The sequence below is a fragment of the Pangasianodon hypophthalmus genome, chromosome 3, assembly GCF_027358585.1.
Source record: "Pangasianodon hypophthalmus isolate fPanHyp1 chromosome 3, fPanHyp1.pri, whole genome shotgun sequence".
NCBI classification, from domain to species: domain Eukaryota; kingdom Metazoa; phylum Chordata; class Actinopteri; order Siluriformes; family Pangasiidae; genus Pangasianodon; species Pangasianodon hypophthalmus.
In genome coordinates, this window is record NC_069712.1 from 19,872,355 (window position 1) to 19,896,026 (window position 23,672).

General features: G+C 38.4%; 1 protein-coding gene across 1 annotated transcript in view; it reads left to right on the forward strand.

The window, feature by feature from the left end:
• The first annotated feature begins 565 nt into the window (after positions 1 to 565).
• Positions 566 to 23,672, forward strand: part of gfra4a (GDNF family receptor alpha 4a) — an 88,002-nt gene continuing 64,895 nt past the window's right edge. Inside the window, exon 1 of the mRNA XM_026933276.3 lies at positions 566 to 1,021. Within this exon, the coding sequence (XP_026789077.3) occupies positions 964 to 1,021 (58 nt within the window). The 5' untranslated portion in view covers positions 566 to 963. The remainder of the gene's footprint in view (positions 1,022 to 23,672) is intronic.

Consider the following 23,672-nt stretch of genomic DNA (forward strand, 5'->3'; position numbering starts at 1 on the left):
TTTGTCAAATGCTGCAAATTTCTCTTTTTCTCTTGCAAATTTTTCTACAGACACTCACCAAGTACACAAAGCAAGCATATGTGTGTGAGAGTGAGACAGATTAAAGATTTGCCAATCTTGGAAATGTGGAAATGTCACTCATGACTTATTTACAGTGAGGGTGAGAGTTGCAGAGCTCAGAATTTTCAGGCTCTGAGTTATGAATATTTCTTTTTAATTTGGAGCATCAGTTTTGGAATGATCATATGAAAAAAAAATGCTGAACACTGTTCAACACACAGGGACTATGCATGTCTGAAATGTCTGTAACGTTACAAACGAATAGGTGTTGTATTGTCTTATTTTAAACACAGATGGCATTTCAAGTGAATGCTTTCCACACCTAACCACTCTAAAATTCAGATTCAGCATGCAAACAAAGTTAGAGAGAACAAGATAGATAGATAGATAGTTAGATAGATAGATAGATAGATAGATAGATGTGTGTGTGTAGTTAATCAGGTGTTTTGATCCGTTTTCCCGCCTCTGACCCTTTCTCTGCGCTCACGCGCGCGCGCGCACACACACACACACACACACACAGCAACGCCAATCTCACTTCAGGATACAGCCGACACGTTCCACGCTCTGGGCACCATGTCCTAATAGCTGTGTGTGGATGTGTGTGTGTGTGTGTGTGTGCATGTTTGTAAACCAAACTGATTCCGATTTAGTGAAATCCGGTGCGAGTCGGTGGGGCTGCACCGCTCCACATTTTTGCGCAACTATTTTCATTCATCCAGCGTCACAGCTGAAGAAAACCATGATCCGAGCTAGTTTCTGCATCTGGCGCGCGCTTTGGGTCGCTGCTCGTTCCGGACTGTTAAAGCGGCGCTGAAAACCGCTGCACTCTGTTTGTCTAACTTTGATCGCGGTGGTGACGAGCGATCACTGAAGTCTAAAACTCTCTCCTCTGTTGGACTCATGGCTCTGTGGAGAATGGACCTGATCAGACTCTGTTTGCTCCAGATGCTTGTAATAGGTGAGTTTTCTTCATTTTCAGTCGCGCGCTCTTTAGTCTGTATTCTCTGATAGGGTTCATGCAGAACGCCAGTAAACAAGCCCAGCTGCAGCCGATGCGGATTGTGCGCAGAGCGACGAGTTGTAATTCTGTCCTCTCCATGCACGAGCCCTGCTTTTCTTATAGCCATGCTCCGTTTAGCCTTCTCAGTTGCTTTTCTTCCCTCTATAGCAATGTCACGATATCATCGGAGTTTAGAAAGTTAAGTCAATAACCTTGTGCGCGCTGGGTCTGTAAGCGCAGCTGTGGCGCATGTACAGCGCGTAAGACAGATCAGCCGACACGCTAATGTGATTATGTTTGTGTGTTATAATTACCTGCCGTGATGTTTAATAGCCTCGATCACGGCACATTAACCCCGTCATTAAACGGCAATGGCGCTGAAAGGCTGCGCGGCGTCACGCTGAGGAAAGCAGGTAGAGAGCAATGAGGACGCGGCAGCCCCCCTGCACAAATCAGTGCTATCCATGATCTTAAAGTTCCTGTCCATCTCTCCAACGACTTCTAATGTACAGTGTCCGTCCCTAATACCAGCAAAACCTCATCTTAATGTAGGGGTAATAGTGAACAAATTCTGATCTGGAGCGCACAAAACCATCAGTCCTGTCTCTATACTAATTATAATGCATTCCTGTATTTATGCCTCAACTGAGCCTACTACTACAAGTTAACCTATTTAGACCTAACTGGAAAAATGGTATGAATTAGGCAACATGGAAAAATCTGAAGGTTTGTGTTAACCTATAATTTAGGTTAATAAAAGATGGAATGAAGCTATTTTTGATCTACATTTTAAGATGCTAAGAAGCCTGTGCTAAGAAAGTCTGAAAGATGGCGTCAGATATTTCAGTCATATACTCCCTTAGTGGATGGAAATTCCTTTGAAAGCGTATATTGCATTTTCAGTGAAGTTAATCAAACCCCAAACTCAGTAAAACCCACATTTACTCCAGACAAAAATAGAGAATTTATTTTCAAACATGAAGTGTATGTAAACAGTGGCAAAAAGAATCCTGCAGTGAGATAACACTAGTCCTTAGGAGAAAAGTGAGAAACTTGCTGCATCACTCCAAATGCAAAGTGGAATTTCAATAACAGGGTTATATAAGTGTCCTCATCATTAAAACAGGTGTGTGCACGCACACTCCCTCGTTCACACAGTGTTCGAGGTGGCATATGAGAGGATGTAAAACAACCATCCGACTGCTACAATATCTGTAGTAAAGGCCTTTATTTGCTCTATGTACACAGCTTTCACAGTTGCCTGTACATCATTTCCTGTATTTCCCCATGTACGTTGGAAAGATTCATTAGTGCTTATCCTAACCAGCAACCTTAACAGACAGAAGGTGTCAAAGCTCACTTTGAGCCACACTTGTACCACTTGAGCAGATGTGGGTGAAATGTTTTGCTCCAAGGTAGAGCACTTCCTCTGGGGATGGGCTGCACTCTGCAGCAGTGAGAGCATGGAGCCCAAAACCTGTTCAACCACCCTAGGCACACCTTGTCTAATCAGTGTTACACACATGCTTTCTTTCATGTTCCATACACACACACACATACGGCCCATCACTGTCATAGCAGTAAAATGCTTTCCCTACTCTGTGACCTATAAACTTCACATTGAGATACTCTCCTTACAAGCTTGACATAAGCATAGTACATACACACAGGAGTGAAAACAAGCACATCCCCAAACATGTCCCACTAATGCCAGATGGAGTCAAATCTTCTTGCTTGTGTATTAGATAACATATATCTATGTGTATTGGCATATCAGATGGCAAAAAAGCTTGCAAATGCATGTGAAACCAGGGGAGGAGGTTTCTATATTATTTAATTAATACATTTTTAGAAACTAGTCTAATTCAAGCAAATCACTGGCAGCTGTAGCTTATAAAATTCACCTGAATAAAAGCAATAGCTGCAGAGCCAGTAAAGTTACCTTTTAGTTCACATTAATGTTAGATGTACTAAATAACTAGTTATATTTTCAGGTATTAAAAGCACTTTTAATATTTTATCAAAATACCTTACAACAATACGCATCTTGCATCAGTGGGACTTTTTCCAGTATTTGCGACAAATGATTTGAATTTTCTCGAAATGTTTTCAGACGGAGCTAAATCCTGAATTGCTTCAGCTGGGTGATTTGAAATTTTGAAATTTTTTTGATTGTTTGATTGATTGTTGACTAATCATGATAATAATAGTGATATTGAAGTGCTTGATGAAGTGGAATCTGTGATCTGTAGCTTGTCTTATTCTCAGCTGCTCTTTGCACTCTTAGGAGTGCAAGTTCAAGGGTTGTGAATGTATATTTGCAATACATTTAATTCATAAAAATTCATTTCTGGTTATGACCAGGGGTGGAAAATACTTGAGTAATTGTACTTTGGCCCTGTTCACACCTAGCATTAAACATATATCATGGGACAGCTCTAAGTACAGGTGTGGAGGTCCAGTGTGTATCAGAGATGCATTGTCACTCAAACCACCTTTGGAGGTGGTTTGGGACACATACGACCACATACCTTTTGTAGTGTGAACCCAAAAGCATCTCTCTGCATCCCAGATAATAACGAAGGACCACCTAATTCAACTGCATCATTGCCCTAGCTGGAAAATATATAATCATTGTGAGAATGATTGGAAATCGCACTGAACCGTAGAGTTGTCCACCATTAGGTTAATGGGTACAGGTGATGCTAGCAGATGAAAGTAGCTGCTTTTCGTAGCTTCTTTTGTCATCTCATCTCCCGTCTCATCTTCCCATAAGTAGATCGAAACATCTGAACAGTGGTGGCTTGTCCATAGAGGCAGGAGGGGCAGAGCCCCACCATTTATATGATCCATTCTACAAATATTAATCTTCATAAAGTCCCCATTCACAATGCCATACTTTTAAAATTCCATTGAAATACTAATGACTTCTTTTCAATCACCAATGATTTAAAAAATTATTTGACTAAACTGATTTTCCATTGATTTGCTCACGTTTGTAGATGTTGCTTAATTGCAGGGCAACATGCTCAGCAGGCCCACTTAGCTTCCCATAAGGTTATTATTGCACCTACAATTGGGCTAGTTCAAAGATGCCAAGATACCATCTTGTTTTTTTTAAGAAAATAATCTGAATTATATGTAATTATGCAAAATGGCAAAGTGTAAGGGCAGACAGTATGTCTATGATGAATAGAACCATATCTATGAAATACTGCAAAGACTGAGAGAGGGAAAGGGGGATTATATAGTGAATAATGTCTGTACATTAGAAATACGTGTGAAATACTTGTTTCCCACTCAAAGGCAGAGAAAAAGAAGAAACGTCTCTTGAGGTGTAGTTGAACTGGAAATTTTGCTGAAACTTGTCAACTCTGGTTAATGATATTATCTCAAACACAGTTGAACGAACCTACAACAAAAATCACTCAAAACTAGCTGCTAGACTATATGCTGAATGACTGTCAACTCACAACTACCTATTACATGGTTACTGTAAAAGTATACTACATAGTAGCCTATAGCATAGCAAGACAAGTGTGATAGCTCACAATTTAATTTTGTTTGACGCCATGTCGTTACTAATGTCAGCCTGCCCACCCAAACTCTATGGTCACGAGCCGCTGCTGCATTTTAAAGAGCCAGTACAGGTACATGAGATAGGATTCACAGGACATTTCTGCCTGAAAACAAATGTAAAGGAAGACTGACATAATAACTGTGCACAACACCCTTCCTCCAGTGGATATAATGTATGAAATCCAATTACAGGTGGTCACTAGAGACGCATTCAAAATGCCAGATGTAAACGGCTATGCTTTCTCGGCTGTCCGAAAACACATCACTTGAGACAGATGTTAATAAAAGGGCCTTGGCTACTATACTTAAGTATTATTATTTTAGGGTATTTATACTTTATTTGAGTATTATTGAAATTGAATACTTGTAGTCTTACTTCATTGGATTTCCATGAAAAAAAAGTCATGAAGTCTGTCTAATTTGAAAAAGTGTGCTGAGGCAGGTTTTGCTCATTTGTTAATGTTAACTGGCGATATTTTATTAAGTTATTAAAGGCAAATATTGGTTATTTACATGCTACATTACTTCTGTCAAAGTATGTAGCGTTAGTCATGCACATGACCAGCAAACAAGATTAATTGGTGTTTTAGGGCAAAATGGTGTAGTTTATATCAGTTATAAAGTAATAAAAGTTACTTTTCACATGAAGATGTGACATTAACTTAATTTCATCAGTTAAAATAATTTACTTTTAAAATTTTTAAAATACATTTAAAAGTAGAAACCTGTTTACTTGTTTTTAAAATGCATTTTTGGCTGAATACTTCCACTTTGAACTGAGTAAGAGTTTGACATATTATCTATACTTTCACCTAATTATAACTAACTAACTAAATTATAACTATAATTATAACTATACTTTTTTCACCCCTGATTATGACACCATGCCACTCATTGCAGTGCATTCAGTGAAGGAACAGGATGCTGTATAGTTTCTTTTTACTACACGATAATAGGCCAGGCCTAACAGGTAGAAAGAATAGCTTCAATAAGTCAAACATAATCTTTTACCACTGTGCTGTTGGTGTGTATGCAGTCATTATGTAATTCCTAGCATAATTCCTAGAATTCTAGCAACAGGTGTTAATTACTTCTGCAATTCTCTAACTAATGTTTACTTAGCATTTTAAGCTTTTAAGCATGGAATTATTTTGTTAGCCATACATTTAGTGAGTTTGCTGGAATATGAATTAATTCTGGTACAGCAACATCTCACCATGTTTAATGAAGACAACGTCATTACTCCCCCTCCTCTACTCTGCCCACACTCTGGTCCAACTGCTAATTAACCTCTGGTTTCTTATATAATAGACTAAACTCCCTATGTGTTTGAGCTACATACTTTGCCTGTGTATTTTACATGTAAATTTAAATTGATATATTTTACAAGGAAAATATATCCAGTTATATATTTTATATTTTATTATTATGTTATATGTTACAAAATATGTATTTTTATATGTAATTTGACTCATACAATTATATACAGTATGTATGTATTTATTTTTGTTTATACATGTATACTCATATAAGCATGTTATTTCTGTATTAGGCAAGAAACAGTTGTACAAGCATGTTTTACATGCCTGATCAAATGCAGTCCATACATAAAGAACTGTATGTGGTTGAATAGAAGGATATTTAAACCCCCAAAATAAAAATGATCCAATAAAGCTTTTTTGGAGTATGATGGGGGAAAAAATCACTGAAAAGAAAACACTGAATATTGTTTTGCAAAATTGTTTAAAGGATCATTCATTAAATAAGCATTTAAAATGTTGTTTATAATTTTTTATCACAGTCATGTTTACATCCATCAGTGGTCCATCACTACAATCCCCAGCATGCATTACACAAGTATATCACGAAGTCACTGGGAATCCACACCATGATCAATATAATACCATTCACACTTCTAGCATTAGTGGTATAGCTCAATGCTGTCTATGGTTTACAGAACAGCGTGGCATGCTTGCACAGTGAGTGGAGTTGCTGCCTCATAGCTCTAGGATCCCTGCATTGATCCTGTGCTCAGGTTACTGACAGTGTGGAGTTTCACATTCTCCTTGAGTCCAGATGTGGGTTTCTTCTGGGTTCACTGGTTTCCTCCCACTTTGATAAAAACATGCCTGTTGTTAGAGTGGCTAATCTAAATTGCCTAGGTGTGAAAAAATGTGCATATGTTTGGTGCTCTGTGATGGACTGACATCCCATCCAGGGTGTATTCCTCTCTGGTGACCACTGATCTTGGGATTCGCTCTGGACAGAATCCACCTCAGAATATTCTTAACAAAACTGTGATTTGGGATTTGTTCAAACTTTTGATTGTTAAAGGATGTTTAAAGGATGTTGTCTCTCATGAATGCATGTGTTAGTGTTTTTAAAGGTATCCTGCTAGACATTCAAATTAACATGGTTTCACACCTGTAGATTTATAACAGTTATCACAAATCAGATTGTAGGAAATCTTACAAATGTTAGTATTAGGATTGGGGATTGTAAGTCACAGTTATTTAAAGTAGGGTCCAGAAGTACAAGCATCCTTTAAGAGAAAGGGCAGGATGTTATATATAAGATATATATTATACACTGTGGTTCAAGAATTTTACTCAGCAATTGGAAAAACTACTTATCTTTCATTTAATAAAAATATTCTCATAATTTCTTTTTGAAATAATTGTATTTTCCCTCACAAAGAAATGTGACAAAATAATTAAGACTTATAAAAATGATTTATAAGATTTATATATGAGGTTGGACATATGTAAAATGCCTCTGTCATCCATTACCTTGTGGGGCTTTAAGCACAAAAGAGAGAGATGGCTGTACGTCTGGTAAGGAAAAAAAATCCACAAGCAGTTTAAAATGAGCACAAAGTCACATAAATGTCTTTAAACAGATCTATAATAATTTGTTTGGATAGTTTGAAACTTTGGCAGGAATTGGGTGCATGTGTGTACTGCCCAACCACAGTGAGGTGGATGATAATGGAGGTGAAGAACTACCCAATCACAGTTTCAGAATTCCATGATTTAGTTGTTTCTCAGGGTTCTTCTTGATCAAATGAAAATGTATGGTGATTTATGGTGCTTGCACATCCACTGTTAAATATGAATGTAGATTACTGATGTTTTGAGGCTGTTTTGTGGCTAGTGGTCCATGGGCTCTTGTCAGATTAATGGCATAGTAAATGCCTCTAAGTAACAGGATGTTTTAGCTCGAAAATTTGTTGCCTCTGCTACGTGGTTACGAGTTGGCAATAGAATAATGTTTCAACAAGATAAGGATCCTAAACACACAACCAAATCAACATAGAAGTTGTTGAAAGCACAAAAAAAATCAGTGTTTTGCAATGACTATTTCAGGCTCTGGTTTCGACCCCTGTTGAAAACCTGTGGTCAGAACTGAAGAGAGCATCCAAATGCACAAAGCTAAGAATATAAAAGAGCTTGAAATGTTCTGCATGGAGGAGTGTTTAAAAAGCTCTCTACAAGAGTCATCAACCTTGTTAGACAATGCAGGTTGAGGATCAGTGCTGTTGTTCTCTCCTGTAGATGCTTTGGCACATATTAGTTTGCCAATAATTTTAAAACCAGTGCTTAGTGTAAAAAAAAATGCACAAAAACATGCAGCATGACTGTACCGCAGTTAGTGATGGTGCCTTACAGGTTACTGTCTGGCATGTTATCCCACAGGGGTTTCCTTATGAACAGTTATAGTATGCTTGGATCTGTTGTTTTATTGTACGCTCAGTGACCCTTTACATCCAAATCTGCCCTTATAATCTATGGGATGTCTGCATGAACTGGCTTTGTGCAAGACTAAATGAGTTTATCTTTAGACAAAACGATTAGGCAAGAGTAGTAAAGAAAATAGGACAAATGAAGTTTTTAGATTCACACAAAATGAGGAAAAAAAAACAACTCTGTCGTCTGCACATCCTTGTGGACCAGGTTCGAAGAAAGTGATCGCTAGAGGAGGCGACAAAGCCGCTCATTATGTTAACAGCTCGTCATTCTGCTGTCTTTTGTTAAAGCGCAATTATGCTGCTGGAACAATTACTCGGTAAAAGGAACTGCTGCTTCTGTGGTCCATATCTGGCACAGAGACAGGGCAAATGAGAGGCCTGCGAATTGTCTGGGGTGATTTCATCTGTACAGGATAGAAGAAGAGGCCTGCCACCTTGCATGTGGTAAGTGTTCTTGTTAGGGAGGTGTGAGCTGCTGGTGCAGAGGGAATGGAGGGGCGGTCTCGTGCTGAGCGCAGCTCAACCAGTCACAAGAATACAAATGAACAGTGTGAGGTCCCGCAGCTGGGCTCTGTGTGTGTGAATGCGTAGCAGCCACAGGAATACTGATGAACAATGCAAGGTCTCCCGGCTTCTTGGGGGTTTTTCTGTGTTGGAGTGTGTGTATGTGCTGAAAAGATTTCCATGTTTTATAACTACATCTCCTAAGCAAGGCACACTGTTCAGTATACTTGATAAAATGAACGTAAGCAGGGGTCTTCTTACTGAAGCATCTGGAGTCTAAAGGCATGACAGATTTAGACACGGAGTTCAGACTCAGTGCTATCAACCCTCAGAAAACTGTACTTTTCCTTGTTGCTGTGGTGGTACCATCAAGTGTACATCTTTTGTACTTTTAGTATGTATTTTTATACTTTAATAACACATAACTAGATCTTAAGGATCATTTATGGTTTAACTCGAAACACTAATTATAGGTACACCACATACACCTTTCCAGGTAAAAGTAATAAAGATACCAGATACATAATAAAAGGGACAAAAGATGGTACCACACCAGCAACAAGGTAAAGTACAGTTTGGTACCTTTATTTGAGAGTGATCTGATAAGGACACGGCCACAAATAAAGGTAGATTACTGCATCTGTAATAGATATAACATGCAAACAGTGTCTCTGGAACCCACCTACGAACAAACAATCATAAGACAGATTCATAATTCATAAAAGTGATACCTGCTTTAGTTTTGCCTTTGGCTCTGCAACCACTCAGAAAGACAAAGTGGTTCACATAACCAGAGTAAAAGAGTAGTAAAAGTGTGTCATGAAGATAATCCCAGAATAATCCCTCCTAACCAGGTCACAATGTCCAAAATCCTCTCTGTGGGAAATGCCCCCAAACACTCATCAAAACTAGACCCAGCTGATACGTAAACGGTTTCTTCTTCACCATCATACCACAGGTAAATCAGTAATGCATGGCTCTCATACACTTTCTGCTTCCAGTGTAAATTGCACAGTTCCCTATATATGACATTGTGGTGTCAGTGAGGAAGAAGCATAAACAGGAAGCATTGTTAAAACAATGCACTTGTTCTTTTATTGGCAACTCACACTTAGAGCACAGTAACAGGTCACAGAAAATGCAAACATTTGTAAAACAGACAGGCTCCAAAAAATGGAAAACACAATATTAATAAAAAAATTCTGGTATACAACACAAATAAACACATAACACAATTCTACACTACACAAAAGACTAAATCTAATAGAGCATTCAAACTAATGAGCATACCACAGAGATCTAAGGTTACGCAAATCAGAGCTCACTCATGGAATCACAGCAATGCTGGAATATACCACATTTTTTCCTGCCATAATGTGTGTTATTAGTCATTTTGATGCATGTTATCTATGTGTATGTCTACTACTTTTCTCAAAAATTCATTCAGACCGTCATTCAGACTTGTAGGCCATGAATCATACCTTAAACCTGAAAACCTATTCACAGTCCATATGTTTACAGATGTGCACTCACATTGCTACCATTTGCTGCTGTCACTACTGTCACTGAACTGTATTCATTAGCAGCTGCAACTTGTATTTATGGCTAATGTCACTGGGAGAAGTGTACAGGCTTGCTATGTCACATTTAGAATTTGGTGAGGCCACATTGTCCTCTTACTTACTTTTTAAAAGAGTGAAGGATGATGCAGCAATGACTAATCAGACTCCACATTCAGCACAGTCCGTGGGTGGCACGACTAAACACACTTGACTGATTGGCTCTTAATGAGTAGTTCAGCTAAACTCTCTGAGCTGATTGGTTCCTAATGACCATTGGAAATGGAAGGGTGGGTGAACTAGTCATGAGCCATGTAGACTGTTATTATGACATGCAATATAATAATGCCAGTTGGCAATAATGTTGTCATCAAGAGACATTCAGTGGGCTATTTATTGTGATTTGATGTTTCCTCAATGACAATACAGCATAAATGTCCATTCTCAGTGTGTACATAATAAATAATTAGCAGTGAGCAGCCATGAATAGCATTCAAAGATCATACTGAGTAAAAGAATCAGCAAGTTAAATATCAAATGTGTGGCATTGAGGCAATATATTTGTAAGCTGTCTACCACCTAAAGTTGTACCACCTTTCCACAAACAAAATGGTTGAGCAGGATTTGAATGATGAATTTCTATTTGGTGCTCCTGCTTAATGATTTACCTGAGTATCTTCGCAAGAAAACATAATAAATTCTGGTAGTGTCGTACAGAACTAAGGAGAGCACAATGTGACAGACATTATTTGCATTTCTGCTCATGGGACATGATGGGTGTTTCTGCTTTGAGTACTTCATCTGCTGTTAAACCTAAACACAGTTTATGCCTGGTCTGAATTAAGAAGAAGATGGAGATGGCATTTTGTTCTGCTGATATTGTGAGGTCTTTTCATATTAAGTGCATTGAAATACACATGTAGGTATGATTGTTATTGATCACCCCAGCTATTGTACAATCCTCTCAAAAATTTCATATCATTACCAATAATTACCATAAATGCAGGGTAAGCCATTATATAACATCAAAACAACACAACAAATAGTACACATTATGGATAGGGCAAAGAAATTTAATCACATATTTTAGATTAACAAAATGTTTTCTGAATGTTACGCTTGTAGGAACATTTGTTCCCAAGAATGTCTGCTCTGTCATTTGTCTACATTTTCTGAGACCATGGTGTTGAATTCTCAAATCTCAAATAGGTCAGAAGGTGTTGAGAAGTTTTCTGTCAGCAACTCTGACAATAATTCTGGCTGTAATACAAATCACAGCTTTGTATTAATGTGATCGTTGAAATACGTTTTTGTTTCTATAGGAACAGCTCATTCACAGGGGCTTGTATGGCAGATGTTCCGCATAATCAAAGACTAAGAATAACTGGATTTGAAAGATGTGTTTTAAAATATTCAATAATGTGGTTAAGTTTTCTATTAGGAGAAGTTTAACATTTATAGAAGGAGTCTCAGTTGTAAGACTACAGCAGAGTCTTCATGGGATAGAGGCTAGTGAGAGAATGATTAAAGCATGGCCTGTGCTGTTTTATTCCTTACATAATGTTTATAAATGTTCCTAAGTTCCAGTCAGAAATTATGAAAATGACTTAATGACTTAATAATCTTGTTATGCTCTGTTTGCCAATGGATTCTGCTTAACATCTAGACCAGCTAAGAGAGAATGCTATTAGAACATTTAGTTGGTATTCACCAGGTTCTACAAAGGTTAGCACGCAACATTGGGGAATAATGTTCATGTTCTGTTCTAAAAATGTATACTGTAATAATGGATTGTATCACTATGTTGTTAGGATGTTGCTCACACAGTGTTTTGATTTCAAAGCACTTAATAAGAAATGACTTCACAATATTAAAAAACAACAACAAAAAAAACATCCTTCTTCTCTTCATTTCAAACTTGACATGCTACAAACTTGCATAACTGAGTTTAGGTTTTTCAGCAAATAAATTGCTCAAGGCAGAAACACCCATCATGTCCCATGAAAAGAATTGTAAATAATATTTAGTTTATTGCTGTTTAGCTCACCAATTTCCCTTTAAGAATTGTGTGCTGATTAGAAAGTCTCTAAAATGCATACAGACTTTTTATAATATCTATTTCAGCTTCTGTGTGAGCATCCTCAATACTGGAAAGCTCGGGATAGTCACTAACAAAATGCATGCTAAAAATTCAGTGTCACAAGGGATAGAGAAAAAGCTTAGTGCAAGGAAATTGGTGTGTGTCTTACATAAAACTCTATTTTGCTTCGCTCATGCGTTTATATACACACACACAAACACACACACATACACAGAGTCTGTGACAAACACAAGCCTTTACTAATTAGCCTGAATCAAACAGTTCTACCACATAGACACACATACATGTACAGGGGCTGTTGTGCTGACAGAGGTAATAGAGGCTGTGTGTTTGGCCCTGGCCACATGTGTACACCTGTTCCAGTTAAACAGCAGTTGTTTCATTTATCAGCTCCATGTTCCCTGACCTCTCTTCACTATAGCAAATGGCGTGTGTAGAAGACAGCTCAGATCACTGTGAAAGCATATACACACGTGGAGGGGCAATCAGCTGTTGGATAGTTTGCAATTACAAAACAATTTATTTCCCAGATCTCTATTTTCATTTCCTTGGCTTGTTCTATTTATTCAATAAAGCCCATTTCCAGGCAGTCATTGCAGAGGCCAAGAAACTGCTGTATAGATTGCTTAGATTAGTAGTGGACTGTCAGCTAAGTGAGTTAGTCACTCAGTTTCAGACTGTACTGGTTGACTTTCTGAAGTAGAGCAATGAATAATGAAAACAGCAGTGGATAGAAATGGATAAAAAGTGGATAATAATAACAAAACTGTTTTATTACATCTTTTAACTCTGAACAAGCTTTGCTAGTGGCCCAGGGCACAAATGCTTAACACTACAGACACAAACACAATGTTAGATTCTTACGTAAATTTGATTGCTTACAACCAAAACTTGATGTCATTGATACAGTTTTATATAGAGAACTCAAGGCTATCGGCATGCCGGTGTCAATTACTATCTCAACCTTCCCATATTTACATTTTACATACGTATTTGTTTTGGTTTTTTGCTGTCTTTGTATTAATTGTATTATTTGTATAGACTATGTTATTTGTATGGCTGTATCTACATTGTTGTATTGTCTGTGCAGTTAAATAGTTTGTATTATTTGGTATTGTATCATTTTACACCATTATTTTTTATTTGTATACTTTGTCCATCTATGAAACACCAATTCCACCAAGACAAATTCCTAGCACATGTAAGTGTACCTGGCAAATAAAATGAATCTGTTTCGGATTATGTGCTAACATCATGTGACAGTTATGATGCAGTGTGAAGGACAAGCAGTCCTTAATAACACTGAGCACTGAGCACATCTACAAATTATAGCATTTTTGAGGTAAACAATTCCTATAAGATGTAATCTCAGCGGTTATTTGATCTGACAAGAAACTAGGATCTTTGTATTTTAAATATGTTCCTCTTAAAAGGAACAGGAATGCCTACTGTCGTGCACACACGTAAATCTATTAAAATTAAATAAAAAATTTTGTTTAATTCATTATTAAATAAATACAGTAATGATTAATTATTAATTAATGTATTTCGTAGGAATTCAGTGATACATTTTTTTTTAAATTTTATATCGCATACTTATTTACAATTCTAGACCATGAGCACTAACAGTAACCTGTTTTCCTGTTACAGTTAGTGTTTGCACTTTAAAATATCTCATGCAGTCTTCCAACCTACACAAAGATCTGTTTTTTGGTCTAGATTTTCTAAATTTTCAAGTAAATACTTTCAAGTGTCAGGTCAGAGTTCTGGATTCAAGGCACAGCTCATGACAACAAGCACTACAACGGCAGAAAGTTGTAAAATGAAACAGTTTAACATCGCTGAGCATGAAATCAGTAAACATTTTACAGTGTGATTTGGAAACCTGATAGACTGAGATGTTTTGGCTCTGATGTGCCATCTACACTCTTGGGCAAAAAAAATAGGCCAAGTCCAAAATGGCAAATATTAAGCTTTTAATGGTCTTCACAACAAAGCATTAGTCAGGAAATTAGCAAGAATTACACAAATGCACTCCTGAGAGCTCCTGTGCCACCATTTGCTGGTTTACTTTTGCTGCAGTAACTGTTTGTTTGGGGAAAAGCTAGAAACAGGGAAATTCACTTATATAGTCTTCTTGTATGCAAAGGTAAAATCATGATAATGATTAAAATGTTTAATGTAAAATTCAAACTAACACGTGTCTGGGTGTACAAAATGTTCCAAAAATATCTTCTGGGATGTTTTTTTTTTTCTTAAAAGATTAATCACTTTTTGGTTATCTGCCACACCTGATGCAGCCCATCAGGGCCACAAGGCTTAAACATTTAAAGAAATCAAAGGGAAAAGCTATCCTATACTAAGTATCTATTTGTTTAATTCTTGCTAATCTTCTGACCAATGATTTGTTGTTAAGGCCATTAAAAGCTTAATATTTTGCCATTTTGGGCTTGGCCCATTTTTTTGTCCAGGAGTATAGTGAATGCCACATTTAATCCTCCAGATGTACATATCCAAACGAGCGTGTGAACTACGTCGCTCGTGTTGTCTCTGCTTCTGCATGCGCACACAAAGTCATATGTCACGTATAAACCAGGCTCCTCTGCTTCACATCAGACCATGTCACACCACCCCAGCCTTGAATATTTTCCTATAACGACACAACACTTCCCACTGGACTGGTATGTCAGTGCAAGGAATATTCCTTTGGTATTTAGTCACTTATGTTACACATATATGTTACGAACATAATAAAATGTTCGAATGTTACAGTAGTCCTAAATTATAAATCTGGAATTAAAAAAAAAAAAGGTTTTGTGTGTGTGTGTTGGGGGGTGTCAAGGCTGGGAGTTGCAGAAAATTCATAATGTCTACTTTGGCTTGTTTTGCCAAAACATTTGGGAACCCCTGTTATACATTATTATTATATGTTTTTACAGGTTTGCCAGAAAAGTGCATTAGGCTTCCTTACTGAGAAGAGACTAGTTTCAGTCTCTGCATTAGCTGCACTGAGATGAATGGATTCAATATTGCAAAGGAGTCAACACTGTAATCATTCATTCAGTCAGTCATTCATCTTCAAAAACCACTATATCCTGGTCAGGGTCATGGTAAATTGGGGCAGGACATAAGGCAATAAGGAATACACCACGGATGGGACACAAGTCACCATGTTCACACACATTCACACACATTCAGAGAAGTAATAAGTATTTTGTAATCCCATTTTTGGAGGATAGGAACTATAGTTTGTACAAGTTTTACCCTTATTGAAGAGTACACTGTGGTTTAATTAAATCTAGATAGTGTGCCAGAGATGAGGAACCCACACTAATATACACGCTATTTTAAAATAAATGTACAATACATAAATTATAGATCATTCAGCCTGGTTGCCATATAAGGGAAAAGGGAAAAAGAATCTGTGAGGGACTGTTGGATTGTCCAAACAGTCATCAGCTTGTGTAGTTGAAGAGCGGGACAGTTATTAAGCAGTGTCTATTGATTGCTGTCTCCTCAGCATGCTCCAGGGAGTACCCAGTGTCCTCCTGGAAGGCTATCAATGTTCATTAGTCACCATGACATAGAATGATGATCCTGCTGACCAAGAGGTCAGCAGAGATAGATGAACAAAGGAGGCAAGGATATGGATACCATTTTCTCAGTAGCACGTGGGAAGTGGTCTTGAACCTGATTTAGTGCCTCATTTAAACATTTGAAGGTTAACAGGAATAGCATAGTGGTAAAGACAGTTCATAAATAACAGTCAGCAATTCTGATTTTTAGAAAGGTGCATCTCTACCTTTAGAAATTTATCTCTACAATAACATGTAAAAAGGTGCAGTAAAGAAGCAAATGTCATGAGTATATTTGCAGTTCGCATATCATTGAACAAATAAATCACTTACACCATAATACACCATACTAGTGAACTAGTGAAGTGACTAGTGTGTTTTCATTGTTATGCTTCTATTTTTATTTAAATTCCTGTATCTTAATCAGTCCTCCTTGCTTTATTCTTATTCTAAATTTCTACACCAGTATATTGTGATGCTCCATCTTCTCCATGTCGCTATGCAACACAGCAGCCAATCTGGCATCTACATAGTTGTGTACCAGAGTTGAGCACTTAACATTCTCCTCAATCCTCCAGTAGTTTGAAAACACACAATGATAAGTTTTCTATGCTTTGAAGGAGGCTGTACAGTTTACATGATAGCAAGAGGTTTGCATCAACAGTTCCAGATATCATGAGATTTGCAATGACGTCTGGATTCATTATAATTCCCCAGAGGAATTTGGCACACTTTGATACTGTAGTGCATTTGGGGTTAAAGAAAGCATCTATTTTGAGAAACATATCCTCTACTAAAAATTGGCAGTAGATGTGTTATCTGCTGTTCTAATAACAAAATTAAATGGAATTTAAGATCATAAAAACTGCATTTATTTGATCATCAAAATTGGTCCATAAGAGATGGTTCACACTTGAAGCCATTCTGTGAACACAGTATTTAAGAAACTGGAAGAGAGAACCTGGCAGTAAATATTATCATTAGAGCTCAGTCCGAGCCCAAAAAAAAAGACTTTTTTTTTTTTTTTGATGTGTTCAATATTTCTACAGGGTCATTTAGCAAACTTTAACCCCCAAAGGGTGAAACAGTGGTTCTTTGTGTAGTAGATGAGAAAATCAGATAAGTAGCTATTCTTTCTCTGAAGTAGACTTCAAAACCTGCAGCACAAATCTGCATCCAACAAATCACTATGTAGCTGGTGGGGTGTGATTTAGCATGGGTCTGCACTGGGAGAGAGGTATTTGAGGACAAGCTCGAGGGGTAATGACTAACCTGGAACACCTGAGCCCTTTTGTCCCACATATATTCATGTGATTTCTCCCTCTGTCTGGGAGGTAAGCTGGGTGTGTATCTGTGTGGCTGTGAACAGAGTAAAGCCAAGGCCAAACAGAAAAAAGTGAGTAAGCGGGAAATCTGCAAAATTATTTGTTTTGAGAAAATTCTTACCGTATGTTGCTGATTACCATGCCAAGTTCATGAACCCAAATAAAGAGCTCGCGTGCGCTCTTGCCCCGAAGGTCTGCAGTGTTCTCTGAGTGGCTTACTGCCAAGATTGCTACACATTAAAATTAATGTTGCACAATGTATTATCTTGATGCACAAAGATGTAGAAAATGGCATATGTGTAAACAGTTTAGGTAAGGGCACTCTTTTTATGTTCATATGTCATTAGTGACTTACCAGAATCTGACAAGTAAATGTTTGGCCTGTAATGTTAACTAAAACAGCTTTACAAGTGATATTAGCAAGGCTATAACAATATCCAATGGCAGATTAGCAATTAAAGGAACAATAATTAACATCTATTCATTTTGGACCCAAACTAAATCTAGAGACTGTTACAGATTCACATGAATCAAATAAGATAGGAAAAAGGATGAGGCAAAAAGACAAAGTAGATGGTGTGCACTGAAGTCATTACAGGCAACACCATATTCAATTAGGCCTAAATTACACACACTATTTCTCTCACTCACTTTTTCCTCTGTCTCATTTCTATCTGATATCAAAACTGGAAGCCTGTCATTCATCTGAGGGCAACGGGTTTTTTATGTCGATGACCTTTCTTCTGTCTCATGATTTGATTTCTTTCTTATTCATTGCTCCCCATATCAGACTTGGTGACCTGTGTGTATATTTACTGCTGTGGGGTTTAGGCAGAGGACAGGGACTGAAGCTAACACATTCCAGAAAAAAAAGCTTCAGAGCATTTTAAAATAATCGGAAATTCATAATTGTCCACTTTGAACACTAGATGAATTTTGCCTTGGCAGTTGGCATTGTGTTTCCTGCAGTGCTGCAGTGGGAGGAAACCTAACAGAATGATAGAGATCTGAATTTCTCCTGCACGCTACCCTCTACTCATCAGCAGCTTTAAGCTTCATGATGTTTACAATACTGACAGATTTCATTTTGTCACAACTGTGTGCACACTAGATGATTAAACAAAGGACTATTATCTCATAATCACAAATGTCAAGGGAATTAGCACAATTAATCGTCATGTAACACAAATAAAGATGGATCTGGACATACAGCATTTTACAGTTTTAACTTTGGCCTGTTTTGTCCTTCTATGTAAAGACTAGTGTAAGAATTGAAAACACAAGCTGTGAATGAAAATTTAAGTAGGTGTGGACATCAGTCTCAGAGTTTCGCAAGCTCATGCTTAATCTCTGCAGTGCACTGTTAATGCAGAGCACTTACAACGATCAGCCATAACATTAAAACCACTGACATGTGAAGTGAATAACACTGATTATCTCATTACAATGGCACCTGTAATATATATATTAGGCAGCAAGTGACTGAGTGTTTGAGTGACTTTGACGTGTGATGGCTAGATGACTGGGTCAGAGCATCTTCAAAATGGCAGGTGGGGTGTTCTTGGTATGCATTGGTTAGTACCTATCAAAAGTGGTCCAAGGAAGGACAACCGGTGAACCAGCGACAGGGTCATGGCCTTCCAAGGTTCACTGATGCACGTGGGGAGTGAAGGTTAGCCCGTCTGGTCCGATCCCACAGAAGAGCTACTGTAGCACAGTTTGCTGAAAGTTAATGCTGGCTATGATAGAAAGGTGTCAGAACACACAGTGCATCACAGCTTGCTGCATATAGGGCTGCGTAGCCGCAGACCGGTCAGAGTGCCCAAGCTGACCCTTGTCCACCGCCGAAAGCACCTACAATGGGCACGTGAGCATCAAAACTAGACCATGGAGGAATGAAAGAAGGTGGCCTGGTCTGATGAATCACATTTTCTTTTACATCATGTGGACAGCCAGATGCATGTGCGTACCCGGGGAAGAGATGTCACCAGGATGTACTATGGGAAGAACGCAAGCCAGCAGAGGCAGTGTGATGCTCTGTGCAATATTCTGCTGGGAAACCTTGGGTCCTGGCATTCATATCAATGTTACTTTGCCACGTACAACCTACCTAAACATTGTTGCAGACATTGGCCTCCAAATTTCCCAGATCTCAGTCAGAATGAGCAACTGTAAGTCCAATCCTTGGAGACCCCACCTCGCAACTTACAGGATTTAAAGGATCTGCTGCTAACATCTTGGTACCAGATACCACAGCACACCTTCAGAGGTCTTGTGGAGTCCATGCCTCAATGGGTCAGGGCTGTTTTGGTGGCACAAAGGGGACCTAGACAATATTAGACAGGTGGTTTTAATGTTATGGCTGATTGGTGTATACAGCTATTGTTTATTTTTATTTTTCCTTTCTCTGTCATTTGTTATTGCCTGTGTCAGTTTCATCACTGTCTGTCAACACAAAAATTATGTATGATTTCAAATGTTGAACCAAATCAAAACAATATTCAAAAAATTAAACTAAAGAAATAAATCTTGTATTACAGCAGCAGTCAGTGGAAATCTGGAGTTAAAACTTCTAAGCCTGTTCCCTGGGGGCTGCACATGCCGAACCAATGGTCCCTAAAAATGCACCAACTGTGACATAAGAGTATTTTAAGTTGCAGTAAGCAAATTCTAGGTGTGACAGACTGGCTACTGGGCTTATCAGTATTTTAACTTACTGAACAAGACCCAACATTTTTTGCCAAAATCATTTATGTGTGATTAGGAAGTGTCTTAATGAATAAGTGACCACAAATGACAGTTACACAGGGGTAAAAAAGGGAGAGGGAGCTCAGGGGAGAGTGAAGCTTACCCACCATTGCTTTATGTGAACTGCAAGCATAGCTGAGTTCTTGCACTATAATCATTAATATAAATTTATAAACATTCAATCATTTTCTGTAACTGCTTTATCCTGGTATGGGTAGTGTTAGATCTGGAGTCTATCCCAGGAACACTGTGCATGAAGCAGGAATACACCCTGAATGGGATGCCTGTCCATCACCATGGACACCATCACCAAGGCACCATGCACACAAACATTCACACCTGGGGCAATTTATTTTAGCCAAGCCACTTGCCACATATTTTTGAGAGGTGGGAGGAAATATTTCACTTAATTCAAGTAAGTTGTTAAAGGCTACATTTACAGACTTAGTCATGAAAGCAAAATGCGTTGATTTTGTTACTTTAACGTCGTCTTGAATACCTTAATGTATTTCTGTCTCTGTGAGTGGTCTATCACTTACCTTTTTTCCTCTTTTATATACTGTCTGTCTGCATTGTCATCTATCTCACATTTCCTTCTCGCTTTGCTCTCCCTGTTGCTGTCTTGTCCTGCTAAAACAGGGATAGTAAACAGTAACTCTCTCCTGAATTTGAAAATCAATAGTCTTATGGTCATTTCACTAATAACTATTCGAGCAAGTGAAAAAAAAAGAATTCATGCCTCTATCAAATTAATGCTTAATACAGTGTTGCAGCAGGCAAAGCTACAGTGCTGCTACAAGCATGAAGTATTAAATGTTCCTAAAATATGGCGACACCTCATTTTCTGTTCATTCTGTCACTAGACCTTGATGCTCTAAACTAATGCAATTTATACACAACATATTCCATTCAGATTTTTTAAGTTTTATTTTAAGCAGGAAGACATCTGATTTGTGGTCAAAATGGGTGGATTTGCATACGTTGTAGCTATGTAGTTTATGCCATCATATCGCACTAGCCAGGGACTAACTGTGATGCCATGGCAACTGGCAGTATATACTGGCACAGAAATGCCCACGGTACAGTGACTTGACTGATGTGAAAAAAAAAAAAAAGAAAGCTGGTGAGAACCCAGGGAGCAAGAAGCAGCTTTGAAGGATTTCAACGAGTGAAAATGGCATGCATTATTACCCTTTGATGAATATTCAGGGTTTAAGGATCTGTAAGCCACCCCTTAAGGGGGGTTGCCAGGAATTGCTGATCATAATAGGGATTTGTACATGTACTACAGTTTAATGAATGGTTACCCAAAACGAAATAAACCAGCTGTACCATTCTTTTTTGTTGTCATTGTTTGGTTAGAACGCAATCTTATCCCAGTTTAGATCAATACCCTCTTTGCCCACTGCTTGCTTTTGACAAACATACACTATATGGCCAAAAGTATGTGCTTGTTGAACATCCCATTCCAGTGTTGGCTCCCCCCATTTTTGGGAAGGCTTTTCATTAGATATTGGAATGTGGCTATGGGGATTCGCCCATTCAAGTGAGGTCAAGTGAGGTCAAGCACTAATGATGGACAAGGATGCATGGGGCACAGTCGATGTTCCTATTGGTCTCAAAGGTGTTCAGTGGGGTTAAGGTCAGGGTTCTGTGCAGGCCACTCGATTTCTTCCACTCCAACCTTAGCAAACCATGTCTTTATGGAGCTTTCTTTTTTGCACAAGGTCATTGTTATGCTGGAACCGGTTTGGGCCCCTCAGTCCCAGTGAAGGGAAAGCTAGGGAAAGAAATCTTCCTTCACACTGCAGAACTAAGGTTAGGGTTGCAGAACAACTGTTACTGTTAGGGGTGCAGAACAGTTATTTCTTCTGTTACAGTAACACTGATAAGAATGAAGTGAAATTCAGCAAAAATGCCCACAGAATCAAACGCTGGATAAATATATCGATTGTCCCCATCTGATAACTTCATGAGCAGTGCAAAATGCAGAGCTAAGCAGGTCACATAATGGCCAGGGCCCCAATTACTCGGGCCATGTGACTTGGACGTCCCATCAGGGCCAGTAATAGGCAGGATGGACTTCTTGCTGAGCTAGAGAAACGCCTCAGAGAACACAGGGTAAGGGTTCAGTCCCATAATAGCGTGCAACTGGTGGCCTTGGAGGTGGTGCCAAGAAAACGTGGACGGCAGGGAGGTGATGGATGATGCTGGCACACACAGGTTTTATTGAGGTTTATTGGGGTTATAGGAGAATGCTCAATGTGAGTTCCATGAATAAACAATTCTCTATTACCGTCTGTCAGTACGCTAAACTCATCTGTCATTATTACTTATTCACATAGGCCACAATGCAGGTTACTGAGACACACAAACACACATGCACACACACACCAAAGACATGAGTGTGTGAATATGCAGCACTCAACAGGCAGATAAAATATCATCCCATCAGTAGGAGCATGACAGGCTCATATAGCCCACTGCTGCCTCTAGCTCTTAGCCTTGGAATATATCTCCACTATTATGAATTACATCAACTTAACATCTGACTCTCTGAGGGTTATGTTCTGTTGCATATTTAGAGTGCCTTGGTATACAATATCACAATGATTTAGCAATATTGTAGCATTTTATGCTTAAATTACTAAGCATAATAGCCTAAGGGACATTAAGGGCTTCATAGTGGTGTTTTGTTGTTAAGGATAAAATATTGATTGATGTTCCTCCATGAGTTATACGTGCAAAGAGTTACTCTACAGCTCACAAAAGCTCACCACACGTTTTGTGGATGGTTAAATTATACTTGTACCTTATATTTGCCCCCTGTCTGTTATCCCCTTATCATCTTTCTGATCCCTGTTGCTCTTCGCCATCGCTAAATCTTGACACATACTGTCTGCTCACACTCAGTCTCGCTGTGTCATACATACATACATACATGCATACACACTCCTGTATGAGAAGATTAAGTATTATAGTGCAGAGATCTTACCTCTGCATTACAGTTTAACAGATCTTTCTTGCTGAATAAAATATGCTTTTTATTCAGTTTGTACAAAAGAACAAGGGCTTTATCTAGTGACCTCCAGCATGGTTCATTCACAGAATTTGTTTTTTCACTGGAAACTGTCGACTCTTCCTTGTTTACTCACCCTTTAATTTTATTCTGTTAATGCACAGACTTGGACAAATGTGGTTCAGCTTTATATGATAAACTGGTAATTACCCCTGATGTACTGGCCTTGCCTTTCTCTGCCTGTGAGGCTTAGAGTGTGTGGTTTGAGAATGCAGCAACTAGTGATTATCTCTGATTGGTGCAGAGAGGTCATGCTGTTTGCACTGATTGCCCAGGGCCAGCAGAGGCGTCACTGCTAGTGCTTTTTGACCACTTAGGATCGTGTTGGAAAAGAAAATACAGAGGCTGGGAACTCACTAGTACTGATTATAAGTCTTCTTCAGACTAATAC